This window comes from Zosterops lateralis (genome assembly GCF_965231275.1).
Source record: "Zosterops lateralis genome assembly, chromosome: 37".
In the NCBI taxonomy this organism is placed as follows: Eukaryota; Metazoa; Chordata; class Aves; order Passeriformes; family Zosteropidae; genus Zosterops; species Zosterops lateralis.
The window spans coordinates 754,514-776,689 of NC_139797.1; the positions used below are offsets into that span (position 1 = coordinate 754,514).

The window sequence follows — 22,176 nt, forward strand, 5'->3', positions numbered from 1 at the left end:
CCCCATAGACACTCGGTGTCCCCGCTGTTGCCCCTTTAAGGCGCCCCCCCTCACCCCCCGCGTGCCGCCCCTCCCGCCCGTCCCCCCTCTCACCCCCGCCTCGACCAATCAGCGCCGGGGGCGTGTCCCCGCGGCGGGGCCGGGGCGTGGCCTGCGCGGACGGGGGGCGGGAGGGGTCATTCCGCGATCAGCTGCGGGAGCGCGGGGAGGTGAGGGGGGGGCGGCCACAGGGAGCCCCCCGAGACCCCCCGCACCGAGAGACCCCCCCACGGGGAGGGGCCCCCTCATGGGGGGGTCACCCGAGGGTGGGGGAGTCCCCCGGGGGGGTCCTCGTGCTCCTGGAGAAGTTTGTAGCGGTGGGGGGGGGTCCCTTGGGGGGGCTCCCGTGAGTTGGGGGGGGCCTTCAGGGGGGGCTCAGAGGTCTGAGGGGGGTCCTGGGGGGTCTGGGGGTCTCGGGGGGGTTTGGACAGAGGGGTGAGGGACAGGTGGGGCACCCATGGGTGGGGGGGAGTCACTAACGGAGTTATTGGGGGGGGGGCTGAGATGGGAGGGGAGCCCGGGAGGGGCTGGGGGGGGGTCCCATGGGGGTAGAGGGGGGTCCTGGTGGTGTTTGGGGGGCTCCTGGTGGTGTTTAGGGGGGGGTTTGGGGTCACAGGGAGGGGTCCCATGGGGGTGAGGGGGGGTCCCATGGGGGTGGGGGGGGGTCCTGGCAGTGTTTGGGGGGTTTTGGGGTCCCGAGGGGGGGGGGTCCCATGGGGGTGAGGGGGGGTCCTGGTGGTGTTTGGGGGGGTCCCATGGGGGTGGGGGGGGGTCCTGGTGGTGTTTGGGGGGTTTGGGGGTCCCGGGGGGGGGGTCCCATGGGGGTGGGGGGGGTCCTGGTGGTGTTTGGGGGGTTTGGGGGTCCCGGGGGGGGGTCCATGGGTGAGGGAGGGGTCGGGGGGGTTATAGGGGGGTTATAGGGTCGGGGTCACAGGGGGGTCCTGGTGGTGTTTGGGGGGTCCTGGGGGTGTTTGGGGGGGTTTTGGGGTCCCGGGGGGGGGTCCCCCTGGTGAGGGAGGGGCCGGGGGGGGTCATGGGGCTCCTCCAGGGGGGTCCTCGAGGTGCTGGGGGGGGAACTTTGGGGTCGTCCCGTGGGTGGGGGGCTCCTACAGGGGGATCCTGTGGGGGGGGTCTCTGATATGGGGACCCCCCCCCCCCATTTCCTTTCCCACCCCAGTTTTGGGGCTGCCCCGAGATTTGGGGACCCCCCACCTCATTTTGGGGGTCCCGTGTCCACCCCGTGACCCCCCACCCCATTTTCCAGTTCCCCTTCATGTTACTCCCCCCATTTTTGGGGGGTCTTCCCCCTTATCAGTGTCCCCCTCCCCGATTTTGGGGTCCTCTCTCCAAATTTTAGGATTTTCCCATTAATTCCCATTTTGGGGGCTGGGATTTTGTTGATTTTTGGGGCTCCCATTCCTCACCCCCTCCCCACATTTTGGGGATCTCTGTGCCCTCCCTGTGACCCCTCCCCACATTTTGGGGGCTCTGTGCCCTCCCTGTGACCCCTCCCCACATTTTGGGGTCTCTGTGACCCCTCCCCACATTTTGGGGTCTCTGTGCCCCCTCAGTGACCCCTCCCCACATTTTGGGGGCCCTGTCACCCCCTCTGTGACCCCTCCCCACATTTTGGGGGTGCTGTGACCCCTCAGTGACCCCTCCCCACATTTTGGGGGTCTCTGTGCCCCCTCTGTGCCCCCTCCCCACATTTTGGGAGCTCTGTGCCCCCTCAGTGACCCCTCCCCACATTTTGGGGTCTCTATGCCCTCCCTGTGACCCCTCCCCACATTTTGAGGGCTCGGTGACCCCTCCCCACATTTTGGGGGCTCTGTGACCCCTCAGTGACCCCTCCCCACATTTTGGGGGCTCTGTGACCTCTCCATGACCCCTCCCAATTTTAGGACCCCCCCTCCAAATTTTGGGGATTTTCCCATTAATTCCCTACTTTTGGGGGGTGGGATTTTGTTGATTTTTGGGGCTCCCATTCCTCACCCCCTCCCCACATTTTGGGGGCTCTGTGACCTTCCCACCCCCCCCCAATTTTGGGGTCCTCCCATAACCCCCACCCCAATTTTGGGACACTCCCCCCAAATTTTTGGGGTTTTTTTCCTATTAATTCCAATTTTTTGGGGGGTGGGATTTTGTTGATTTTTAGGGCTCCGATTCCTCACCCCCCTCCCCACATTTTGGGGGCCCTGTGACCCCTCAGTGACCCCTCAGTGACCCCTCAGTGACCCCTCAGTGACCCCAATTTTTGCCCCCAGATGCCTCTGGCCCGCAGTGTGTCGGTGAGTTCCCTCCCGGGCCTGGAGGACTGGGGGGGTCCCGGCGCCCCCGACAACGTCGTGCTCTTCGAGGTGGCCTGGGAGGTGGCCAACAAAGGTCAGACCCCAAAAAAACACTTTTGGGACCCCAAAAATCCTTCTGGGGCCCCAAAAAAACCCCTCTGGGACCCCAAAAAATCATTCTGGGACCCCTAGAATTTCTCTGGGACCCCTAAAACATCCCTCTGGGATCCCCAAAAATGTCTTGGGGACACCCAAAACCCTTCTGGGACACGCAAAATTCTTCTGGGAGCCCAAAAAATCCTTCTGGGACACCAAAAATCATTCTGGGGCCCCAAAAAATCATTCTGAGACCACCAAAATTTCTCTGGGACCCCCAAAACATCCCTCTGGGACCACCAAAAATGCCTCTGGGGCACCCAAAAACCTCTCTGGGACCCCCAGAATTCCTCTAGGACCCCAAAAATGCCTCTGGGGCACCCAAAAACCTCTCTAGGGCACCCAAATATGCCTTTGGGACCCCCAAAATCCCTCTGGGACCTGCAAAATTTCTCTGGGAGTCCAAAAATACTTTTGGGACCCCCAAAAATGCCTTTGGGGCTCCCAGAAAGGCCTCTGGGACCACCAAAAATGCCTTGGGGACCCACAAAAACCTTTCTGAGACCCACAAAATTCCTCTGGGAGCCCAAAAAATCCTTCTGGGACCCCCCAAAACCCTTCAGGACCCCCGGGACACCCCCAAACCCTTTGGGTCCCCCCCAAAACCCCCCTGGGACCCTCCCAAAAACCCTCCTGGGACCCCCCAGGATCCCCCCAGGACCCCCTGAGACCTCCCCAAACCCGTCCTGAGACCCCCAGGACCCTCTGGGACCCCCCAAAACCCCCCAGGACCCCCCCAAAACCCCCCAGGACCCCCCAAAACCTCTCCTGAGACCCCCCAAAACCCTCGGGACCCCCCAAAACCGCCCGGGACCCCCCAAATTCGGGGATGTGAAGGGGGGGGGGAGGGGGTCCTGACCCATCCCATGATGCTTTGCAGAGGGAGGGGCTGCCCCGGTGCATTTCGGGATTTCGGGCGAGTCCCGGTCCCTCAAGGGTTAAACAGCACCCGCGGCGCATTGTGGGAAACTCCCAGAGCATCCTCCCCTCCCTCCGCCGCGGGGCATTGTGGGAAACTCCGCAAACACCCCCCGGGGCATCATGGGATGGCAGGGCATCCTCGTGTCCCACAATGCACCGGGGCACCCCCAGGAGGGGGTTTTGGGGGGTCCAGGAGGGGTTTTGGGGGGTCCTGGAGGAGTTTTAGGGGTCCTGAAGGGGGTTTGGGGGGTCCAGGGGGGTTTTGGGGGATCCTGGAGGAGTTTGGGGGGTCCTGGAGGAGTTTGGAGGGGTCCTGGAGGGGTTTTGGTGGGTCTCAGGTGGCTCTGAGGGGCTCAGGAGGGGTTTTTGGGGGGTCCTGGAGGGGTTTGGAGAGGTCCCAGACAGGTTTTGGGGGGTCCTGGAGGAGTTTTGGAGGGTCCTGGAGGAGTTTTAGGGGTCCTGGAGGGGTTTTGGGGGGTCCTGGAGGGGTTTTGGGGGGTCCTGGAGGGGTTTGGGGGAGTCCTGGACGAGTTTTAGGGGTCCTGAAGGGGGTTTGGGGGGTCCTGGAGGGGTTGGGGGAGGTCCCAGACAGGTTTTGGGGGGTCCTGGAGGGGTTTTGGGGGGTCTTGGAGGGGTTGGGGGAGGTCCCAGACAGGTTTGGAGGGTCCTGGAGGAGTTTGGGGGGTCCTGGAGGAGTTTGGGGGGTCCAGGAGGGGTTTTGAGGGGTCCTGGAGGGGTTTTGGGGGGTCCCACACAGGTTTTGGAGGGTCCTGGATCAGTTTTGGGGGTCCTGGAGGGGTTTTGGGGGGTCCCAGACTGGTTTTGGGGGGTCTCAGGTGCCTCTGGGGGTCTCAGGAGGAGTTGGGGGGTCCTGGGAGGAGGGTCTGAGGGGTCCCAGGTGTCCCAGAGATGGTTTTGGAGGTGCCAGGGTGAGCTCAGGTGGTTCCCAGGTAACTGGGGGGGGGGATTTAGGGTGTCCTTGAGACCCCCTGACCCCATTTTTCCCCCCAAAAGTTGGGGAGATCTCCACGGGGCTGCCCTGTGGGTCATCCAGGTGTATCCTGGGCTGGGATTTGGGGTCTCAGCTCTTTGGGACCCCCCTGAGGACCCCCCTGAGCCCATTTCCCCCCCGAAGTGGGGGGGATCTATGATCTGTGGGGTCCCAGGTGTGTCCTGGGCTGGGATTTGGGGTCTCAGCTCTTTGGGACCCCCCTGAGGACCCCCTTGACCCCATTTCACCCCCCAAAAATGAGGATTATTTGCATGATGGTGCTCTAAGGTTGATCTGTGGGGTCCCAGGTGTGTCCTGGGCTGGGATTTGGGGGTTCCCAGGTGCGTCCTGGGCTGGGATTTGGGGGTCCCAGGTGTGTCCTGGGTGGGGATTTGGGGGTGTCCCAGATATCCTGGGCTGGGATTTTGAGGTTTCCCGATTACCTGGGCTGGGATTTGGGGGTTCCCAGGTATCCTGGGCTGGGATTTGGGGTCTCATCTCTTTGGGACCCCCCCGAGGACCCCCCTGACCCATTTTCCCCCCTCAGTGGGGGGTATCTACACGGTGCTGCAGACCAAGGCGCGGGTGACGGCCGATGAGTGGGGCGAGAGTTACGTGCTGGTGGGGCCCTACGTGGAGAGCAGCGTCAGGACACAGGTGGAGCTGCTGGAGCCCCCCCAGCCCGCCCTGCGCCGCACCCTGGAGGCCATGAACGCCCAAGGGTGCAAGGTGGGTGCCTGGGGGGCTTTTAGGGGGGTCTGGGGGCACCTGGGGGGGGGTTATGGGGTCAGGGAGGGAGTTATGGGGTCAGGGGATTGGAGGGTCTCAAGGATTGGGGGGCACCTGTAAAGCCATAGATGGACAGGGGTGCAAGGTGGGCACCTGGGGGGGTCTGGGGGCACCTGGGGGGGGGTTATGGGGTTGGGGAGGGGGTTATGGGGTCAGGGAGGGAGTTATGGGGTCGGGGGTCTGGAGGATCTCAAGGGTTGGGAGGCACCTGTAAAGCCATGAACGCTCAGGGGTGCAAGGTGGGTGCCTGGGGGGCTTTTAGGGGGGTCTGGGGGGCTTTTGGGGGGGTCTGGGGGGGTTATGGGGTCAGGGAGGGGGTTATGGGGTCAGGGGGGGTTATGGGGTCAGGAGGGGGTTATGGGGTCAGGGAGGGGGTTATGGGGTCAGGGGGGGTTATGGGGTCAGGAGGGGGTTATGGGGTCACAAAGGGGGTTATGGGGTCACAAAGGGGGTTATGGGGTCAGGGGGGGTTATGGGGTCAGGAGGGGTTTATGGGGTCAGGAGGGGTTATGGGGTCAGGGGGGGTTATGGGGTCACAAAGGGGGTTATGGGGTCACAAAGGGGGTTATGGGGTCAGGAGGGGGTTATGGGGTCACAAAGGGGGTTATGGGGTCACAAAGGGGGTTATGGGGTCAGGAGGGGTTATGGGGTCAGGGAGGGGGTTATGGGGTCAGGAGGGGGTTATGGGGTCACAAAGGGGGTTATGGGGTCAGGGAGGGGGTTATGGGGTCAGGGGGGGTTATGGGGTCAGGGAGGGGGTTATGGGGTCAGGGGGGGTTATGGGGTCAGGAGGGGGTTATGGGGTCAGGGAGGGGTTATGGGGTCAGGGAGGGGGTTATGGGGTCACAAAGGGGGTTATGGGGTCAGGAGGGGTTATGGGGTCACAAAGGGGGTTATGGGGTCAGGAGGGGTTATGGGGTCACAAAGGGGGTTATGGGGTCAGGGGGGGTTATGGGGTCACAAAGGGGGTTATGGGGTCAGGAGGGGTTATGGGGTCACAAAGGGGGTTATGGGGTCAGGGGGGGTTATGGGGTCAGGGGGGGTTATGGGGTCACAAAGGGGGTTGTGGGGTCAGGGGGGGTTATGGGGTCAGGAGGGGGTTATGGGGTCACAAAGGGGGTTATGGGGTCACAAAGGGGGTTATGGGGTCAGGAGGGGTTATGGGGTCACAAAGGGGGTTATGGGGTCAGGAGGGGTTGTGGGGTCAGGAGGGGTTATGGGGTCACAAAGGGGGTTATGGGGTCAGGAGGGGTTGTGGGGTCAGGAGGGGTTATGGGGTCACAAAGGGGGTTATGGGGTCAGGGAGGGGTTATGGGGTCAGGGAGGGGTTATGGGGTCACAAAGGGGGTTATGGGGTCAGGAGGGGGTTATGGGGTCAGGGAGGGGGTTATGGGGTCACAAAGGGGGTTATGGGGTCAGGAGGGGTTATGGGGTCACAAAGGGGGTTATGGGGTCAGGGGGGGTTATGGGGTCAGGAGGGGGTTATGGGGTCAGGGGGGGTTATGGGGTCACAAAGGGGGTTATGGGGTCAGGGGGGGTTATGGGGTCACAAAGGGGGTTATGGGGTCAGGGAGGGGTTATGGGGTCACAAAGGGGGTTATGGGGTCACAAAGGGGGTTATGGGGTCAGGGGGGGTTATGGGGTCAGGAGGGGGTTATGGGGTCAGGGAGGGGGTTGTGGGGTCAGGGAGGGGGTTGTGGGGTCGGGGCTCCTGAGGGTTGGGGGCACCCACAGATTTTTGGGGATTCCCAACAATTTTGGGGGAATTTTGGGGGTCCCAAGGATGGGGAGGGGAGGGGTTCCCATGGGGGGGGATCCCACAGATTTGGGGGGGGGGGGGGATTTGGGGACATTGGGGTGTCCTGGGGGGGTTGGGGACATCGGGGAGGATTTGGGGACATTGGGGGGGAATTTGGGGACATTGGGGTGTCCCCAGGGGGGGTCGGGGTGTCCCGGGGGGATTTGAGGACATTTGGGGACATTGGGGTGTCCTGGGGGGGATTTGGGGACATTTGGGGGGGTCGGGGTGTCCCCAGGGGGGATTTGGGGGGATTTGGGGACATTGGGGTGTCCCCAGGGGGGGTCAGGGTGTCCCCAGGGGGGATTTGGGGACATTGGGGGGGTCGGGGTGTCCCCAGGGGGGGTCAGGGTGTCCCCAGGGGGGATTTGGGGACATTGGGGTGTCCCTGGGGGGGATTTGGGGACATTGGGGGGGGTCAGGGTGTCCCCAGGGGGGGGTGGGGACACTCAGCCCTCCTCCCGCCCCTCCCCTCCCCCCCGGGTCACGTGGGGTCTATTTTTAGCCCCCCCCCCCGCCCCTCCCCCACCCCCAGCAAAGGTCAGGGCGGCCCCTCCCCCACCCCCCAAAAATGGGGCGGGGCCCCGCCAGGGGGGGCCGGGACCCCGGGGGGTCGCTGGTTCCGGTTTTAGGGTCATTTATTCAAATTTTAGGGTAATTTATTCCGTTTTTAGGGTAATTTATCCCATTTTTAGGGTCATTAGTCTGATTTTAAGGTCGTTTATTCCAATTTTAGGGTCATTTGTCCCATTTTTAGGGTCATTAATCTGATTTTTAGGGCCGTTTATCCCATTTTTAGGGTCATTTATTCCATTTTGGGGTCATTTATCCCATTTTTGGGGTAATTTATTCCATTCTTAGGGTCATTAATCTGAGTTTTAGGGTCATTTATTCAATTTTTAAGGTCATTTATTCCATTTTTAGAGTAATTTATTTCGTTTTTAGGGTCATTTGTCCCATTTTTAGGGTAATTTATTCAATTTTTAGGGTCATTTATTCCATTTTGGGGTCATTTATTCCATTTTGGGGTAATTTATTCAATTTTTAGGTTAATTTGTCCCGTTTTTAGGGTAATTTATTCCATTTTAGGGTAATTTATCCCATTTTTAGGGTCATTTATTCCATTTTGGGGTCATTTATTCCCTTTTTAGGGTCATTAATCTGATTTTTAGGGCCGTTTATCCCATTTTTAGGGTCATTTATTCAATTTTTAGGGTCATTTGTTCCATTTTAGGTTCATTTATCCCATTTTTAGGGTCATTTATTCCATTTTGGGGAAATTTTATCCCATTTTTGAGATTTTTTTATCCCATTTTTGGAGAATTTTATCCCATTTTTTGGGGAATTTTCTCCATTTTTGGGGGCACTAAACCAGTTTTGATTTTTTAAACTTTTTTTTTAACCCTCCCAGGGACATTTTAGGGTTCTGAGAGTTCCCAAACCCCCCAAATTTTTGTATTTCAGGAGCATTTTGGGCTCTCCCTGATGGGAATGACCCCAAAAAGGAGCTTTGGGGCGTCCCTGGGATTTGGGAATTTTGGTTTTTCCCCATTTTGGAGACCTGGGAGCCCCCCAGGAACCATTTTGGGGTTCTGAGTGTTCCCAAACCCCCCAAATTTTGGGGTTCAGGTGAATTCCTGATGGGAATGACCCCGAAAAGGGGCTTTGGGGTGTCCCTGGGATTTGGGATTTTTGATTTTTCCCCATTTTGGAGACCTGGGAGCCCCCCAGGAACCATTTTAGGGTTCTGACTATTCCCAAACCCCCCAAATTTTGTATTTCAGGAGCATTTTGGGCTCTGACTGATAAGAATCACCCCTGAGAGGGGCTTTGGGGCGTCCCTGGGATTTGAGATTTTTGATTTTTCCCCATTTTGGAGACCTGGGAGCCCCTCCAGAGCAATTTTAGGATTCTCAGGGATTCAGAACCCCCCAAATTTTTGCATTCCAGGTTCACTTTGGTCGCTGGCTGATCGAGGGCAGCCCGGCCGTGGTGCTGCTGGACGTGGGGGCCACGGCCTGGAGCCTGGAGCGCTGGAAGGGGGAGCTCTGGGAGAGCTGCGCCATCGGCGTCCCCTGGTACGACCGCGAGGCCAACGACGCCGTCCTCTTCGGCTTCCTCGTCGCCTGGTTCCTCGGAGAGGTGGGGCTGGGGGGCCTTGAGTGAATTTTGGGGTCTTCAGATAAATTTATGGGGTCCCTGAGAGTGTTTGGGGTGTCCAAAAGAGGTTTTGGGGTGGTTTTGGGGAGGTTTGGGGTGCCCTGGTACGACCACAAGGCCAACGACGCCGTCCTCTTCGGCTTCCTCGTCGCATGGTTCCTCGGAGAGGTGGGGCTGGGGGTCCTTCAGGGGGTTTTGGGGTTCCTGAGAGGTTTTGGGGTCTTTTGGGGGATGTTTTGGGGAGGTTTGGGGTGCCCTGGTACGACTATGAGGCCAACGACGCCGTCCTCTTCGGCTTCCTCGTCGCATGGTTCCTCGGAGAGGTGGGTTTTGGGGTTCTTCAGATGGATTTGGGGTCCTTAAGGGGATTTGGGGTGTCCCAAAGAGGTTTTTGAGAGGATTTGAGGTGGTTTTGGGGAGGTTTGGGATGTCTTGGTATGACCATGAGGCCAACGACGCCGTCCTCTTCGGCTTCCTCGTCGCATGGTTCCTCGGAGAGGTGGGGCTGGGGGTCCTTCAGGGGGTTTTGGGGTTCCTGAGAGGTTTTGGGGTCTTTTAGGGGATGTTTTGGGGATGATTTGAGGTGGTTTTGGGGAGGTTTGGGATGTCTTGGTATGACTATGAGGCCAACGACGCCGTCCTCTTCGGCTTCCTCGTCGCCTGGTTCCTCGGAGAGGTGGGTTTAGGGGTTCCTCAGAGGGTTTTGGGGTCTCCAGATAAATTTATGGGGTCCCTGAGGGGGTTTGGGGTCATTTTGGGGAGGTTTGGGGTGGTTTTGGGGAGGTTTGGGATGTCTTGGTATGACTATGAGGCCAAGGACGCCGTCCTCTTCGGATTCCTCGTCGCCTGGTTCCTCGGAGAGGTGGGGCTGGGGGGCCTTGAGTGAATTTTGGGGTCCCTGAGGGGGTTTGGGGTGTCCCTGAGGGGATTTGAGGTGGTTTTGGGGAGGTTTGAGGTGGTTTTGGGGAGGTTTGGGATGTCTTGGTATGACTATGAGGCCAACGACGCCGTCCTCTTCGGCTTCCTCGTCGCATGGTTCCTCGGAGAGGTGGGGCTGGGGGTCCTCCAGGGGGTTTTGGGGTTCCTGAGAGGTTTTGGGGTCTTTTGGGGGATGTTTTGGGGAGGTTTGGGGTGGTTTTGGGGAGGTTTGGGATGTCTTGGTATGACCATGAGGCCAACAACACCGTCCTCTTCGGCTTCCTCGTCGCCTGGTTCCTCGGAGAGGTGGGGCTGGGGGTCCTTGAGTGAATTTTGGGGTCTTCAGATAAATTTATGGGGTCCCTGAGAGTGTTTGGGGTGTCCAAAAGAGGTTTTGGGGTGGTTTTGGGGAGGTTTGGGATGTCTTGGTATGACCATGAGGCCAATGACGCCGTCCTCTTCGGCTTCCTCGTCGCCTGGTTCCTCGGAGAGGTGGGTTTTGGGGTTCTTCAGATGGATTTGGGGTCCTTGAGGGAGTTTGAGGTGGTTTTGGGGAGGTTTGGGGTGCCCTGGTACGACCGCAAGGCCAACGACGCCGTCCTCTTCGGCTTCCTCGTCGCGTGGTTCCTCGGAGAGGTGGGGCTGGGGGTCCTTCAGATGGATTTGGGGTCCTTGAGGGGGTTTGAGGTGGTTTTGGGGAGGTTTTGTGGAGTTTTAGGGTGGTTTTGGGGTGATTTGGGGTGGTTTTGGGGAGGTTTGGGATGTCCTGGTATGACCATGAGACCAACGACGCCGTCCTCTTCGGCTTCATCATTGCCTGGTTTTTCAGAAAGGTGGGTCTGGGGGTCCCTGGGAAGGTTTTGGGGTCTCCAGACAAAATTAGGGGGTCTCTGAGAGTGTTTGGGGTGTCCCAAAGAGGGTTTGAGGTGGTTTTGGGGAGGTTTGGGGTGCCCTGGTACGACCACGAGGCCAACGACGCCGTCCTCTTCGGCTTCCTCTTTGGTGACACCTGGTGCTCTTTAGTGACCCATGATGACACCTGGTGACACCTAATGACCCTTGGTGACCCTTTGGTGACCCATGGTGACCCCTGGTGACACCTAGTGACCCTTGGTGACCCTTTGGTGGCCCCTGGGGACACTGACAGTGACAGTGGGGGGGGTCCCTGGGTGAGGTCTGGTGCCACCAGGTGTGGCAGCGCCACCTCGACCACTCATTGGCTGGGCTGGAGTGCCACACCTGCCACACCTGGTGACACCTGGAGACCTGTGGTGGCCCTCAGGGGCAGTGACAATGACAGTGGGGGGGGGGTCCTTGGGTGGGGTCTGGTGCCACCAGGTGCCACCAGGTGTGGTGATGATACCCTGAGCACTGCATTGCCAGGCTGAGGTGCCACACCTGCCACACCTGGTGACCCCTGGTGCCCTTTGGTGACACCTGGTGCCCTTTGGTGACCCATGGTGACACCTGGTGACCCTTTTTTGTCCCCCCTGGTGCCAGTTTGCGGCGCAGAGCGAGGAGCGGCCGTTCATCGTGGGCCATTTCCACGAGTGGCTGGCGGGGCTGGGGCTGGTGCTGAGCCGCGCCCGGCGCCTGCCCGTGGCCACCATCTTCACCACCCACGCCACGCTGCTGGGCAGGTACCTGTGTGCTGGATCTGTGGACTTCTACAACAACCTGCAGAGCGTGAGTCACACCTGAGTGCACCTGGGGACACCTGGGGACACCTGAGTGCACCTGGGGGGGCTGGGATACACCTGGGGTCAGGGTCAGTACCTGTGCGCTGGATCCGTGGACTTCTACAACAACCTGCAGAGCGTGAGTCACTCACCTGGGGACACCTGAGTGCACTTGGGCACACCTGGGGTCATGGGGACACACCTGGGGTCAGGGTCAGTACCTGTGTGCTGGATCTGTGGACTTCTACAACAACCTGAAGAGCGTGAGTCACACCTGAGTGCACCTGGGGGGGCTGGGATACACCTGAGTGCACCTGGGGGGGCTGGGATACACCTGGGGTCAGGGTCAGTACCTGTGCGCCGGCTCCGTGGACTTCTACAACAACCTGCAGAGCGTGAGTGACACACCTGTACACACCTGAGTGCACCTGGGCACACCTGGGGGGGCTGGGATACACCTGGGGATACCTGGGGTCACCTGGGGACATAGGGGGACATGGGGACACACCTGGGGTCAGGGTCAGTACCTGTGCGCTGGATCCGTGGACTTCTACAACAACCTGCAGAGTGTGAGTCACTCACCTGTACACACCTGAGCACACCTGAGCACACCTGGGGGGGCTGGGATACACCTGGGGTCATGGGGACACACCTGGGGTCATGGGGACATGGGGACACACGGGTCAGTACCTGTGCGCTGGATCTGTGGACTTCTACAACAACCTGCACAGCGTGAGTGACACACCTGTACACACCTGGGCACACCTGAGCACACCTGGGGTCATGGGGACACACCTGGGGACACCTGGGTGGGCATGGGGATACACCTGGGGTCAGGGTCAGTACCTGTGCGCCGGATCCGTGGACTTCTACAACAACCTGCAGAGTGTGAGTGACACACCTGGGCACACCTATGGGGGCTGGGATACACCTGGGGATGTGAGGACACACCTGGTAAAGTCAGGGGCACACCTGGCAACACCTGGGCGCACACCTGGGCACACCCAAGAGCATCCTGGGGACACGGGGACACACCTGGGGACATGGGGACACACCTGGGGACATGGGGACACACCTGGGACACACCTGGGGATATGTGGGGACATCAGGGACGCACCTGGGGACATCAGGGGACACACCTGGATCAGTACCTGCACACTGGGAGCAACCACAGCGTGAGTCACACCTGGGGACACACCTGGGGATATGAGGACATACCTGGACACACCTGGGGAGATCACCGACACACCTGGGGACATCAGGGACATACCTGGGGACACCTGGGGACATGGAGACACACCTGGACATTCCTGGGGACATCAGGGACACACCTGGGGACACACCTGGATTGGTACCTGCGCACCTGGAGCGGGGATTCCTACAGCAGCCACAGCGTGAGTCACACCTGGGGACACACCTGGGGGTCAGGGCTCGCTGTGGGGTTTTGGGTGAGCCCAGGTGTGTCCAGGTGAGCTCAGGTGACCCCCAGGTGTGTCTGTCCCCCCAGTTTGACATGGACAAGGAGGCAGATCAGGACTGGGGGGGGTCTCAGGTGTATCCAGGTGATCTCAGGTGTGCCCACGTAACCCCCAGGTGTGTCTATCCCCAGTTTGACATGGACGAGGAGGCAGGTGAATGGCAGATCAGGGCTCAGGTGTACCAGGGAGGTGCAGGGGGGATCTCAGGTGTATCCAGGTGTGCCCAGGTGACCCCCAGGTGTGTGTCCATCCCCAGTCTGACATGGACAAGGAGGCAGATCAGGGCTGGGGGGGATCTCAGGTGTATCCAGGTGTGTCCAGGTAACCCCCAGGTGTGTCTATCCCCAGTTTGACGTGGACAAGGAGGCAGATTGGGGCTGAGGGGGGTCTCAGGTGTATCCAGGTGTGCCCAGGTAACCCCCAGGTGTGTCTACCCCCAGTTTGACGTGGACAAGGAGGCAGGTGAGCGGCAGATCTACCACCGGTACTGCCTGGAGCGGGCGGCCGCGCACTGCGCCCACGTGCTGACCACCGTCAGCCACGTCACCGCTGCCGAGGCTGAACACCTGCTCAAACGTAAACCAGGTGGGGTCCCCAACACACCTGGGCACCTCAGGGCATCCCAAAACTCACCTGAGCTCCCCAAAATCCCCCCTGAGCACCCCCAGCCTCAGGGCACCCCAATGTCCCACCCCTGTCACTGCCACCGAGGCCGAGCACCTGCTCAGGTACAAGCCAGGTGGGACCCTGAACACACCTAGGGGGCTCCAAAATGCCCCTGACCCCACCCTGAGCACCTCAAAACACACCTGAGCACCCCAAAATCAACACCCTACCTGGGGCACCCCAATGTCCCACCCCTGTCACCGCCACCGAGGCCGAGCACCTGCTCAGGTACAAGCCAGGTGTGACCCTGAACACACCTGGGCACCCCAGAGCATCCCAAAACTCACCTGAGCTCCCCAAAACCCCCCTGACCCACCCAGGGCACCCCAAAATTCTCAATGTCCCACCCCTGTCACTGCTGCCGAGGTCGAGCACCTGCTCAGGTACAAGCCAGGTGGGATCCTGAACACACCTGGGCACCCCAAAATCCCCCTGAGCACCCCAAAATCCTCCTGACCACACCCTGAGCACCCCCAGCCTCAGGGAACCCCAAAATTCCCGATGTCCCACCTGTGTCATGGCCAAGCACCTGCTCAGGTACAAGCCAGGTGGGATCCTGAACACACCTGGGACACCTCAGGGCATCCCAAAACTCACCTGAGCTCCCCAAAATCCCCCCAAAACCCCCCAAAACCCCCCAAATCCTCCACCTCGCCAGGACACCCCAATATCCCACCCCCTCATTGTGTTGAGGCCGAGCACCTGCTCAGGTAGAAGCCTCAGGTGTGACCCCCCTAAACACACCTGGGACACCCCAAAAATCCCCTCTGAGCACCCCAAAAATCCCCCTGGACACCCCAAAACACACCTGACCCCCCTCAGAGCACCCCAAAATCCCCCTGGGCACCCCAAAATCCCCCTGACACCTTCAACACCCCCCAAAATTCCCCCCAAAATTCCCCCTGGGATCCCCCCCAGACCCCTCAAAACACCCCTGGGATTTTGGGGCGTCACCTTTGGGAACTCCCTGAAGATTTTGGGGTCCCCCCCAGCACTTGGAGACCCCCAAAATCCTGATGGACCCCTAAAGACCCCCCAAAAAATCCCTTCACCCCCCCAAAAAATCCCTGTGGATGTTCCTGGGTGGGATATGGGGAAAGATCTCGGAATTTGGGAGGGAAATCCGGGAATTTGGGGAATCCAGGGATTTTTTGGAGGGTTCCCTGAGGATTTTGGGGTCCCCCCAGCACCTGGAGACCCCCAAAATCCTGATGGACCCCTAAAGACCCTCCCCAAAAAAACCCTGGGGGATTTCTGGGTGGGATTTGGGGAGGCAAATCCAGGAATTTATGGGGGAAATTTGGGAATTTGGGGGATCCAAAGACTTGGGGGGATTCAGGGATTTGGGGGGGCATTTCTGGGGGTCCCCGGGGTGTTTTGGGGTCCCCCTGACCCCCCTGGGACCCCCCTGCAGACCTGGTGACCCCCAACGGGCTGAACGTGCGCAAGTTCTCGGCCATGCACGAGTTCCAGAACCTGCACGCCCAGAGCAAGGCCCGAGTGCAGGAGTTCGTCAGGGGACACTTCTACGGGTCAGTGGCCCCAAAAAACACCCCAAAACACCAAACGGGACCCCAAAACCACAAAATGGGACCCCAAAACCACAAATGGGACCCCAAAAATCCCAGTAGAAAATCCCAAAATCTGTGGAGAATCCCAAAATCCAGGGATGGGGAGCCAGGAGTTCGTCAGGGGACATTTCTATGGGTCAGTGACCCCTAAACCCACCCCAAAACCCCAAATGGGACCCCAAAAATCCCAGTAGAAAACCCCAAAATCTGGGGACAATCCCAAAATCCAGTGGGGTGGAGTTCAGGGTGACTTTTACAGGTCAGTGACCCCAAAACCAACCCCAAACGGGACCCCAAATGAGACCCCAAAACCCCCTTAGGAACCCCAAAAACCCCTTTAGGACCCCAAAAATCCCAGTAGAAAACCTCAAAACATGGATAGAACCCGAAAATCCTGTGGGGTGGAGTTCAGGGTGACTTCTGCAGGTCAATGACCCTAAAAGGGACCCCAAAACCCCAAAAGGGACCCCAAAAATCCTGAGGGGGACCCCAAAATCCCTGAGGGATCCCTGAGGCCAAGGGATTGAGAGGTTTATGAGGCAATTTTGGGGTATTTTGGGGTGTTTTGGGGTATTTTGGGGTGATTTTGGGATCCCCCAGGTGATTTTCTCCCCCCTCAGGCACCTGGATTTCGACCTGGACAAGACTCTGTTCTTCTTCATCGCCGGACGCTACGAGTTCTCCAACAAGGGGGCGGACATCTTCCTGGAGGCCCTGGCCAGGCTCAACTACCTGCTCAGGGTGACAGGGGGACACTGGGGACACTGGGGACATTGGGGGGCATTGGGGACAGTGGGGACATCAGGGGGGATTGGGGACATTGGGGACACTGGGGACATCAGGGGACATTGGGGGCATTGGGGACATCAGGGGGGATTGGGGACATTGGGGACACTGGGGACACTGGGGACATCAGGGGGGATTGGGGATATCAGGGACATTGGGGACATTGGGGACATCAGGGGCATTGGGGACATTGGGGACATTGGCACTGACATCTTCCTGGAGGCCCTGGCCAGGCTCAACTACCTCCTGAGGGTGACATTGGGGACACTGGGGACATTGGGGGAACTGGGGACATTGAGGGGACACTGGGGACATTGGGGACATTGGGGACAGTGAGGGGACATTGGGGAGTTGGAGACATTGGAGACAATGAGGGGACATTGAGGTGACACAGGGACATCAGGGACATCAAGGGGATTGGTGACACTGGGGACAGTGAGGGGACATTGGGGACATCAGGGGGGATTGGGGACATTGGGGCTATAGGGGACACTGGGGACATCAGGGACATCAGAGGGATTGGTGACACTGGGGACAATGAGGGGACATTGGGAACATTGAGGAAACATTGGGGACATCAGGGAGAGGTTGGGGACATTGGGGGCAGTTTAAGGGACATTTGGTGACCCCCGGTGACCTTTGGTGACTCTTGGTGACCTTTGGTGACCTTTGGTGACCCCGTGTGACCTTTGGTGACCCTGTGTGACCTTTGGGTGACTCTTGGTGACCTTTGGTGACCTTTGGTGACCCCGTGTGACCTTTGGGTGACCCTTGGTGACCCTTGGTGACCTTTGGTGACCCCGTGTGACCTTTGGTGACCCCAGGTGACGCGGTGTGTCCCCGCAGGTGAACGGCAGCGAGGTGACGGTGGTGGCGTTTTTCATCATGCCCGCCCGCACCAACAACTTCAACGTGGAGTCGCTCAAGGGCCAGGCCGTCCGGAAACAGCTCTGGTGGGGCCCAAAATATCCCAAAATATCCCAAAATATCCCCAAAAATACCCCAAAACCCACCCCAGACAGGCCGTCAGGAAACAGCTCTGGTGGGGCCCAAAATATCCTAAAATTACCCCAAATCACCCTCAAAATCACCCCAAAAATATCCCAAAAACACCCCAAAATCACCCCAGACAGGCCGTCAGGAAACAGCTCTGGTGGGGCCCAAAAATATCCCAAAATGTCCCAAAATCACCTCAAAAAATCCCAAAAACACCCCAAAAATATCCCAAAATTATCCCAAAATTATCCTCAAAAATATCCTAAAAACACCCCAAAAATATCCCAAAAACACCCCAAAAATATCCCAAAATCACCCCAAAAATATCCCAAAATTATCCCAAAATCACCCCCCAGGAACTCCCAAAACTCCCCAGGGATCCCCTAAAACCCTCAGGGAACCCCCAAAACCCACCAGGGACCCCCCAAGGACCCCCAAAGACCCCCCAAAATCCCTCAGGGATCCCCTAAAACCCTCAAGGACCCCCCAAAACCCCCCAGGGACCCCCCAAAACTCCCCAGGGACCCCCCAAAACCCCCCAGGGACCCCCTAAAATCCCTGGGGAATCCCAAAAACCTCAGAAAAACAACCCAAAATCCCCCCAGGAACTCCCAAAATCCCCCAGGGACCCCCCAAACCCTCCCAAGAATCCCAAAACCCCCATAATTTCCCCCCAAAATCCCCCCAGGAACTCCCAAAACACCCCCAGGGACCCCCCAAACCCCCCAAGGACCCCCCAAAAACCCTCAGGGATCCCCCAAAATCCCTGGGGGATCCCAAAAACCTCAGAAAAAACCCAAAATCCCCCAGGGACCTCAAAAAGCCCCCAGGGATCCCCAAAACCCACCAGGGACCCCCCAAACCCCCAAGGACCCCCCAAACCCTCCCAAGAATCCCAAAAAACCCCAAAATTCCCCCCAACCCCCCCCCCCAGGAATCCCCTAAAAACCCTCAAGGACCCCCCAAAAAAAACCCCCAGGAACTCCCAAATCACCTTAAAACCCCCTGGGACCCCCAAAACCCACCAGAGACCCCCCCAAAACCCCCCAGAGACCCCTAAAACCCCCAAAGACCCCCCAAAATCCTCCAGGGACCCCAAAACCCTCAAAAAAAATCCCCCAGGAACTCCCAAAACATCCCCAGGGACCCCCCAAAACCCCTCAAGGACCCCCCAAAAAAACCCCAGAGACCCCAAAACCCCTCAGAGACCCCCAAAACCCACCAAAGACCCCCCAAAATTCTTTTGGGGACCCCCCAAAAACCCCTCCCTCCCTCCCCGCAGGGACACGGCCAACGCCGTCAAGGAGAAATTTGGGAAGAAACTCTACGAGTCTCTGCTGGTGTAAGAAACCCCCCAAAAAACCCCCCCAAAAAATCCCAAAAAATCCCAAAAAAATCCCCAAAAAAATCCCCCCAAAAAAAACCCCAAAAAATCCCAAAAAACCCCCCAAAAAATCCCCAAAAATCCCAAAAAAATCCCCAAAAAATCCCAAAAAAATCCCAAAAAAATCCCAAAAAAATCCCCCCAAATCCTGGGGGTCCCCTCGGGGTTTTGGGGGGTCTCCTGAACTCCCCCAAACCCCCCCCAAAAAAAAATTCCAGGGGGAACCTCCCGGACATGAACAAGATGTTGGACAGGGAGGATTTCACCATGATGAAAAGGGCCATCTTCGCCACCCAGGTGAGGGGTTGGGGGGCCGGGACCCATTTTTGGGGTCCTGGGACCCTTTTTGGGGGGCTGGGACCTTTTTTGGGGGGGCTGGGACCTTTTTTGGGGGCTGGGACCCCCTTTTTGAGGGCTGGGACCCCCTTTTTTGGAGGTCTGGGACTCTTTTTGGGGGGTCTGACACACCTGAGACCCCTTTTTGGGGGGCTGGGACCCCCTTTTTGGAGGTCTGGAACCATTTTTTGGGGGGCTGGGACTCTTTTTGGGGGGTCTGATACATCTGAGACCTCCTTTTTGGGGGTCTGAGACCCTTTTAGGGGGGCTAGAACCCCATTTTTGGGGGGCTGGGATACCTGGAACCCCATTTTGGGGGTCTGGAAACCCTTTTTGGGGGTCTGGAACTCTTTTTGGGGGTACTGGGACCCCATTTTTGGGGTGCTGGGACACCTGGGACCCCCTTTTTGGGGGGCTGGGACCCTTTTTTGGGGGCTGGGACCCATTTTTGGGGGGCTGGGACTCTTTTTTGGGGGTCTGGGACACCTGGGACCCCCTTTTTGGGGGGCTGGGACCCTTTTTTGGGAGTAAAATTGGGAATTTGGGTCTCCTTGGTGCCATTTTTTTGGGATAAAAACCCCTCTGGGCTTCCTGGGTGCCCCAATTTTGGGGTGTTGGTGACAATTTTGGGGTCCCCCTTTTTTTGGGGTGAGATTTTGGGGGTCCTGGTGCCCATTTTTGGGGTAAAATTGGGAATTTGGGTCTCCTGGGTGCAATTTTTTTGGGATAAAAAAGATTTTGGGCTTCCTGGATGCCCCATTTTCGGTCTGGGGGGAGATTTGGGGGTCCTGAACACCTTTTTTGGAGGGATGGGGACAATTTTGGGGTTCCCCTTTTTTTGGGGTGAGATTTAGGGGGTCCTGGTGCCCATTTTGGGGGTAAAATTGGGAATTTGGGTCTCCTGGGTGCCATTTTTTGGGATAAAAACCACTCTGGGAATCCTGGGTGCCCCATTTTCGGTCTGGGGGGAGATTTGGGGGTCCTGAATCCCCCCTTTTTTTGGGGTGAGATTTTGGGGGTCCTGATGCCCATTTTTGGGGTAAAATCAGGGGAATATAATCAGAATTTGGGTCTCCCGGGCACCATTTTTTTGGTATAAAAACCCCTCTGGGCCTCCTGGATGCCCCATTTTCGGTGTGGGGGGAGATTTGGGGGTCCCAAACATGGAGAAACCCCCCAAATTTCTGTCCCACCCCCCCAACAGCGCCAGTCGTTCCCCCCCGTGTGCACCCACAACATGCTGGACGACGCCACCGACCCCATCCTGACCACCATCCGCAGGATCGGCCTCTTCAACAGCAGCAACGACAGGGTCAAGGTGACATTTGGGGACATTCCTGGGTGTCCCTGAGTGTCCCCAAGTGTCCTGACACTGAATGGGACACAGGGATGTTGGTTTGGGGGGGTTTCATTGGGTTTTGGGGCTGTTTTGGGGTTTTTTGGGGGTTTATGGGAGTCTGGAGCTCTTCAACAGCAGCAACGACAGGGTCAAGGTGACTTTGGGGACACTTTTCAGTGTCCCCAAGTGTCCTGACACCGGGGGGGACATGGAGGTGTTGATTTGGGGGGGTTTGGGGGGTTCAATTTGGGTTTGGGGGGGTTTTTGGGAAGATTTTGGGTCTGGGGCTCTTCAACAGCAGCAGGGACAGGGTCAAGGTGACATTTGGGGACATTTCTGGGTGTCCCCAAGTGTCCTGACACCGGGGGGACATGGGGACATTGGGGGGTGTCAGTTTGGGGGGATTTGGGGGGGTTTATGGGGGATTTGGGGGATTTTGGGGCGTTTTGGGGGGTCTGGGCCTCTTCAACAGCAGCAGGGACAGGGTCAAGGTGACATTTGGGGACAGTCCTGGGTGTCCCCAAATGTCCTGACACCGGGGGGGACATGGGGACATTGGGGGGTGTGGGTTTGAGGGGTTTTGGGGGTCCCAGGGGGGAATTTGGGGTTCCAGGAAAAGAATTTTTGATTTCCGGGGAATATTTTGGGGTGAAGGGGAGGGGGGAGTTTGGATTTTGGGGGGAATTTGGAGGATTTTGGGGTTCGGGGAGAGAATTTTGGGGTCCAGTGAAGGAATTTGAAGAGGAATTTCCTTCTCTTTTGGGGAGGAAAATTTTGATTTCTGAGGGAATTCTTGGGGAAAAAAAAAAAAAAAAAAAAAAAAAAATTCCAATTTTGCACAAAATTCAACACCCAAATTAACCATTTTTTGGGGGATGTTTCTGGGATAATTTGAGGCTTCAGAGCCCATTTTTTTTGCCCCCCCAGATCATTTTCCACCCCGAGTTCCTGTCCTCCACCAGCCCCCTGCTGCCCGTGGACTACGAGGAGTTTGTCCGGGGGTGTCACCTGGGGGTCTTCCCCTCCTACTACGAGCCCTGGGGGTACACCCCGGGTGAGACCCCCCCCCTTTGGGGGCCCAAAATATGGGGAGGGGTCTCCAAAATATGGGGGGGGGGGCTAAAATATGGGGAGTCCCTAAAATATGGGGAGGGGCCCTAAAATATGGGGGGGGGCAAAATATGGGGGGGTCCCTAAAAAAACAGGGGGGTCCCTGAAATGTGGGGAGGGGTCCCCAAAATCTGGGGAGGGTCCCTGAAATATGGGGGGGGGGGGCTAAAATATGGGGGGGATCCCTAAAAACCAGGGGGGTCCCTGAAATATGGGAGGGGTCCCCAAAATATGGGAGGGGTCCCCAAAATCTGGGGGGGTCCCTGAAATATGGGAAGGGGTCCCTAAAAACCAGGGGGGTCCCTGAAATGTGGGGAGGGTCCTCGAAATATGGGAGGGGTCCATAAAACCTGGAGGGGTCCCCAAAATATGGGGGGGGTCCCTAAAAACCGGGGTGGGGTCCTTGAAATGTGGGGAGGGGTCCCCAAAATCTGGGGAGAGTCCTTGAAATATGGGGGGGGTCCCTAAAAACCAGGAGAGGTCCCTGAAATATGGGAGGGGTCCCCAAAATATGGGGAGGGGTCCTTGAAATATGGGGGGGTCCCTAAAATATGGGAGGGGTCCCCAAAATCTGGGGGGGGGGTCCCTGAAATATGGGAGGGGTCCCTAAATTATGGGGGGTCCCCAAGATCTGGGGGCGTCCCTAAAACCTGGAGGGGTCCCCAAAATATGGGAAGGGGTCCCTAAAAACCAGGGGTGTCCCTGAAATGTGGGGAGGGGTCCCTGAAAAACCAGGAGGGGTCCCCAAAATATGGGGGGGGGTCCCAAAAA

General features: G+C 58.2%; 1 protein-coding gene across 2 annotated transcripts in view; it reads left to right on the forward strand.

Annotated features, from left to right (window-relative positions):
• Nucleotides 1-147: 147 nt before the first annotated feature.
• GYS1 (glycogen synthase 1) overlaps nt 148-22,176 on the forward strand; it is a 28,029-nt gene continuing 6,000 nt past the window's right edge. The window contains exons 1-13 of one of the 2 annotated variants that reach the window (XM_083882080.1): nt 148-209; nt 2,304-2,421; nt 4,943-5,124; nt 8,933-9,124; nt 11,561-11,746; nt 13,658-13,802; nt 15,298-15,415; nt 16,075-16,195; nt 17,087-17,193; nt 18,519-18,578; nt 18,839-18,917; nt 20,161-20,274; nt 21,223-21,349. In XM_083882080.1, the coding sequence (XP_083738206.1) occupies nt 2,304-2,421; nt 4,943-5,124; nt 8,933-9,124; nt 11,561-11,746; nt 13,658-13,802; nt 15,298-15,415; nt 16,075-16,195; nt 17,087-17,193; nt 18,519-18,578; nt 18,839-18,917; nt 20,161-20,274; nt 21,223-21,349 (1,549 nt within the window). In that variant the 5' untranslated portion in view covers nt 148-209. The other variant, XM_083882081.1, reaches the window with a different exon arrangement.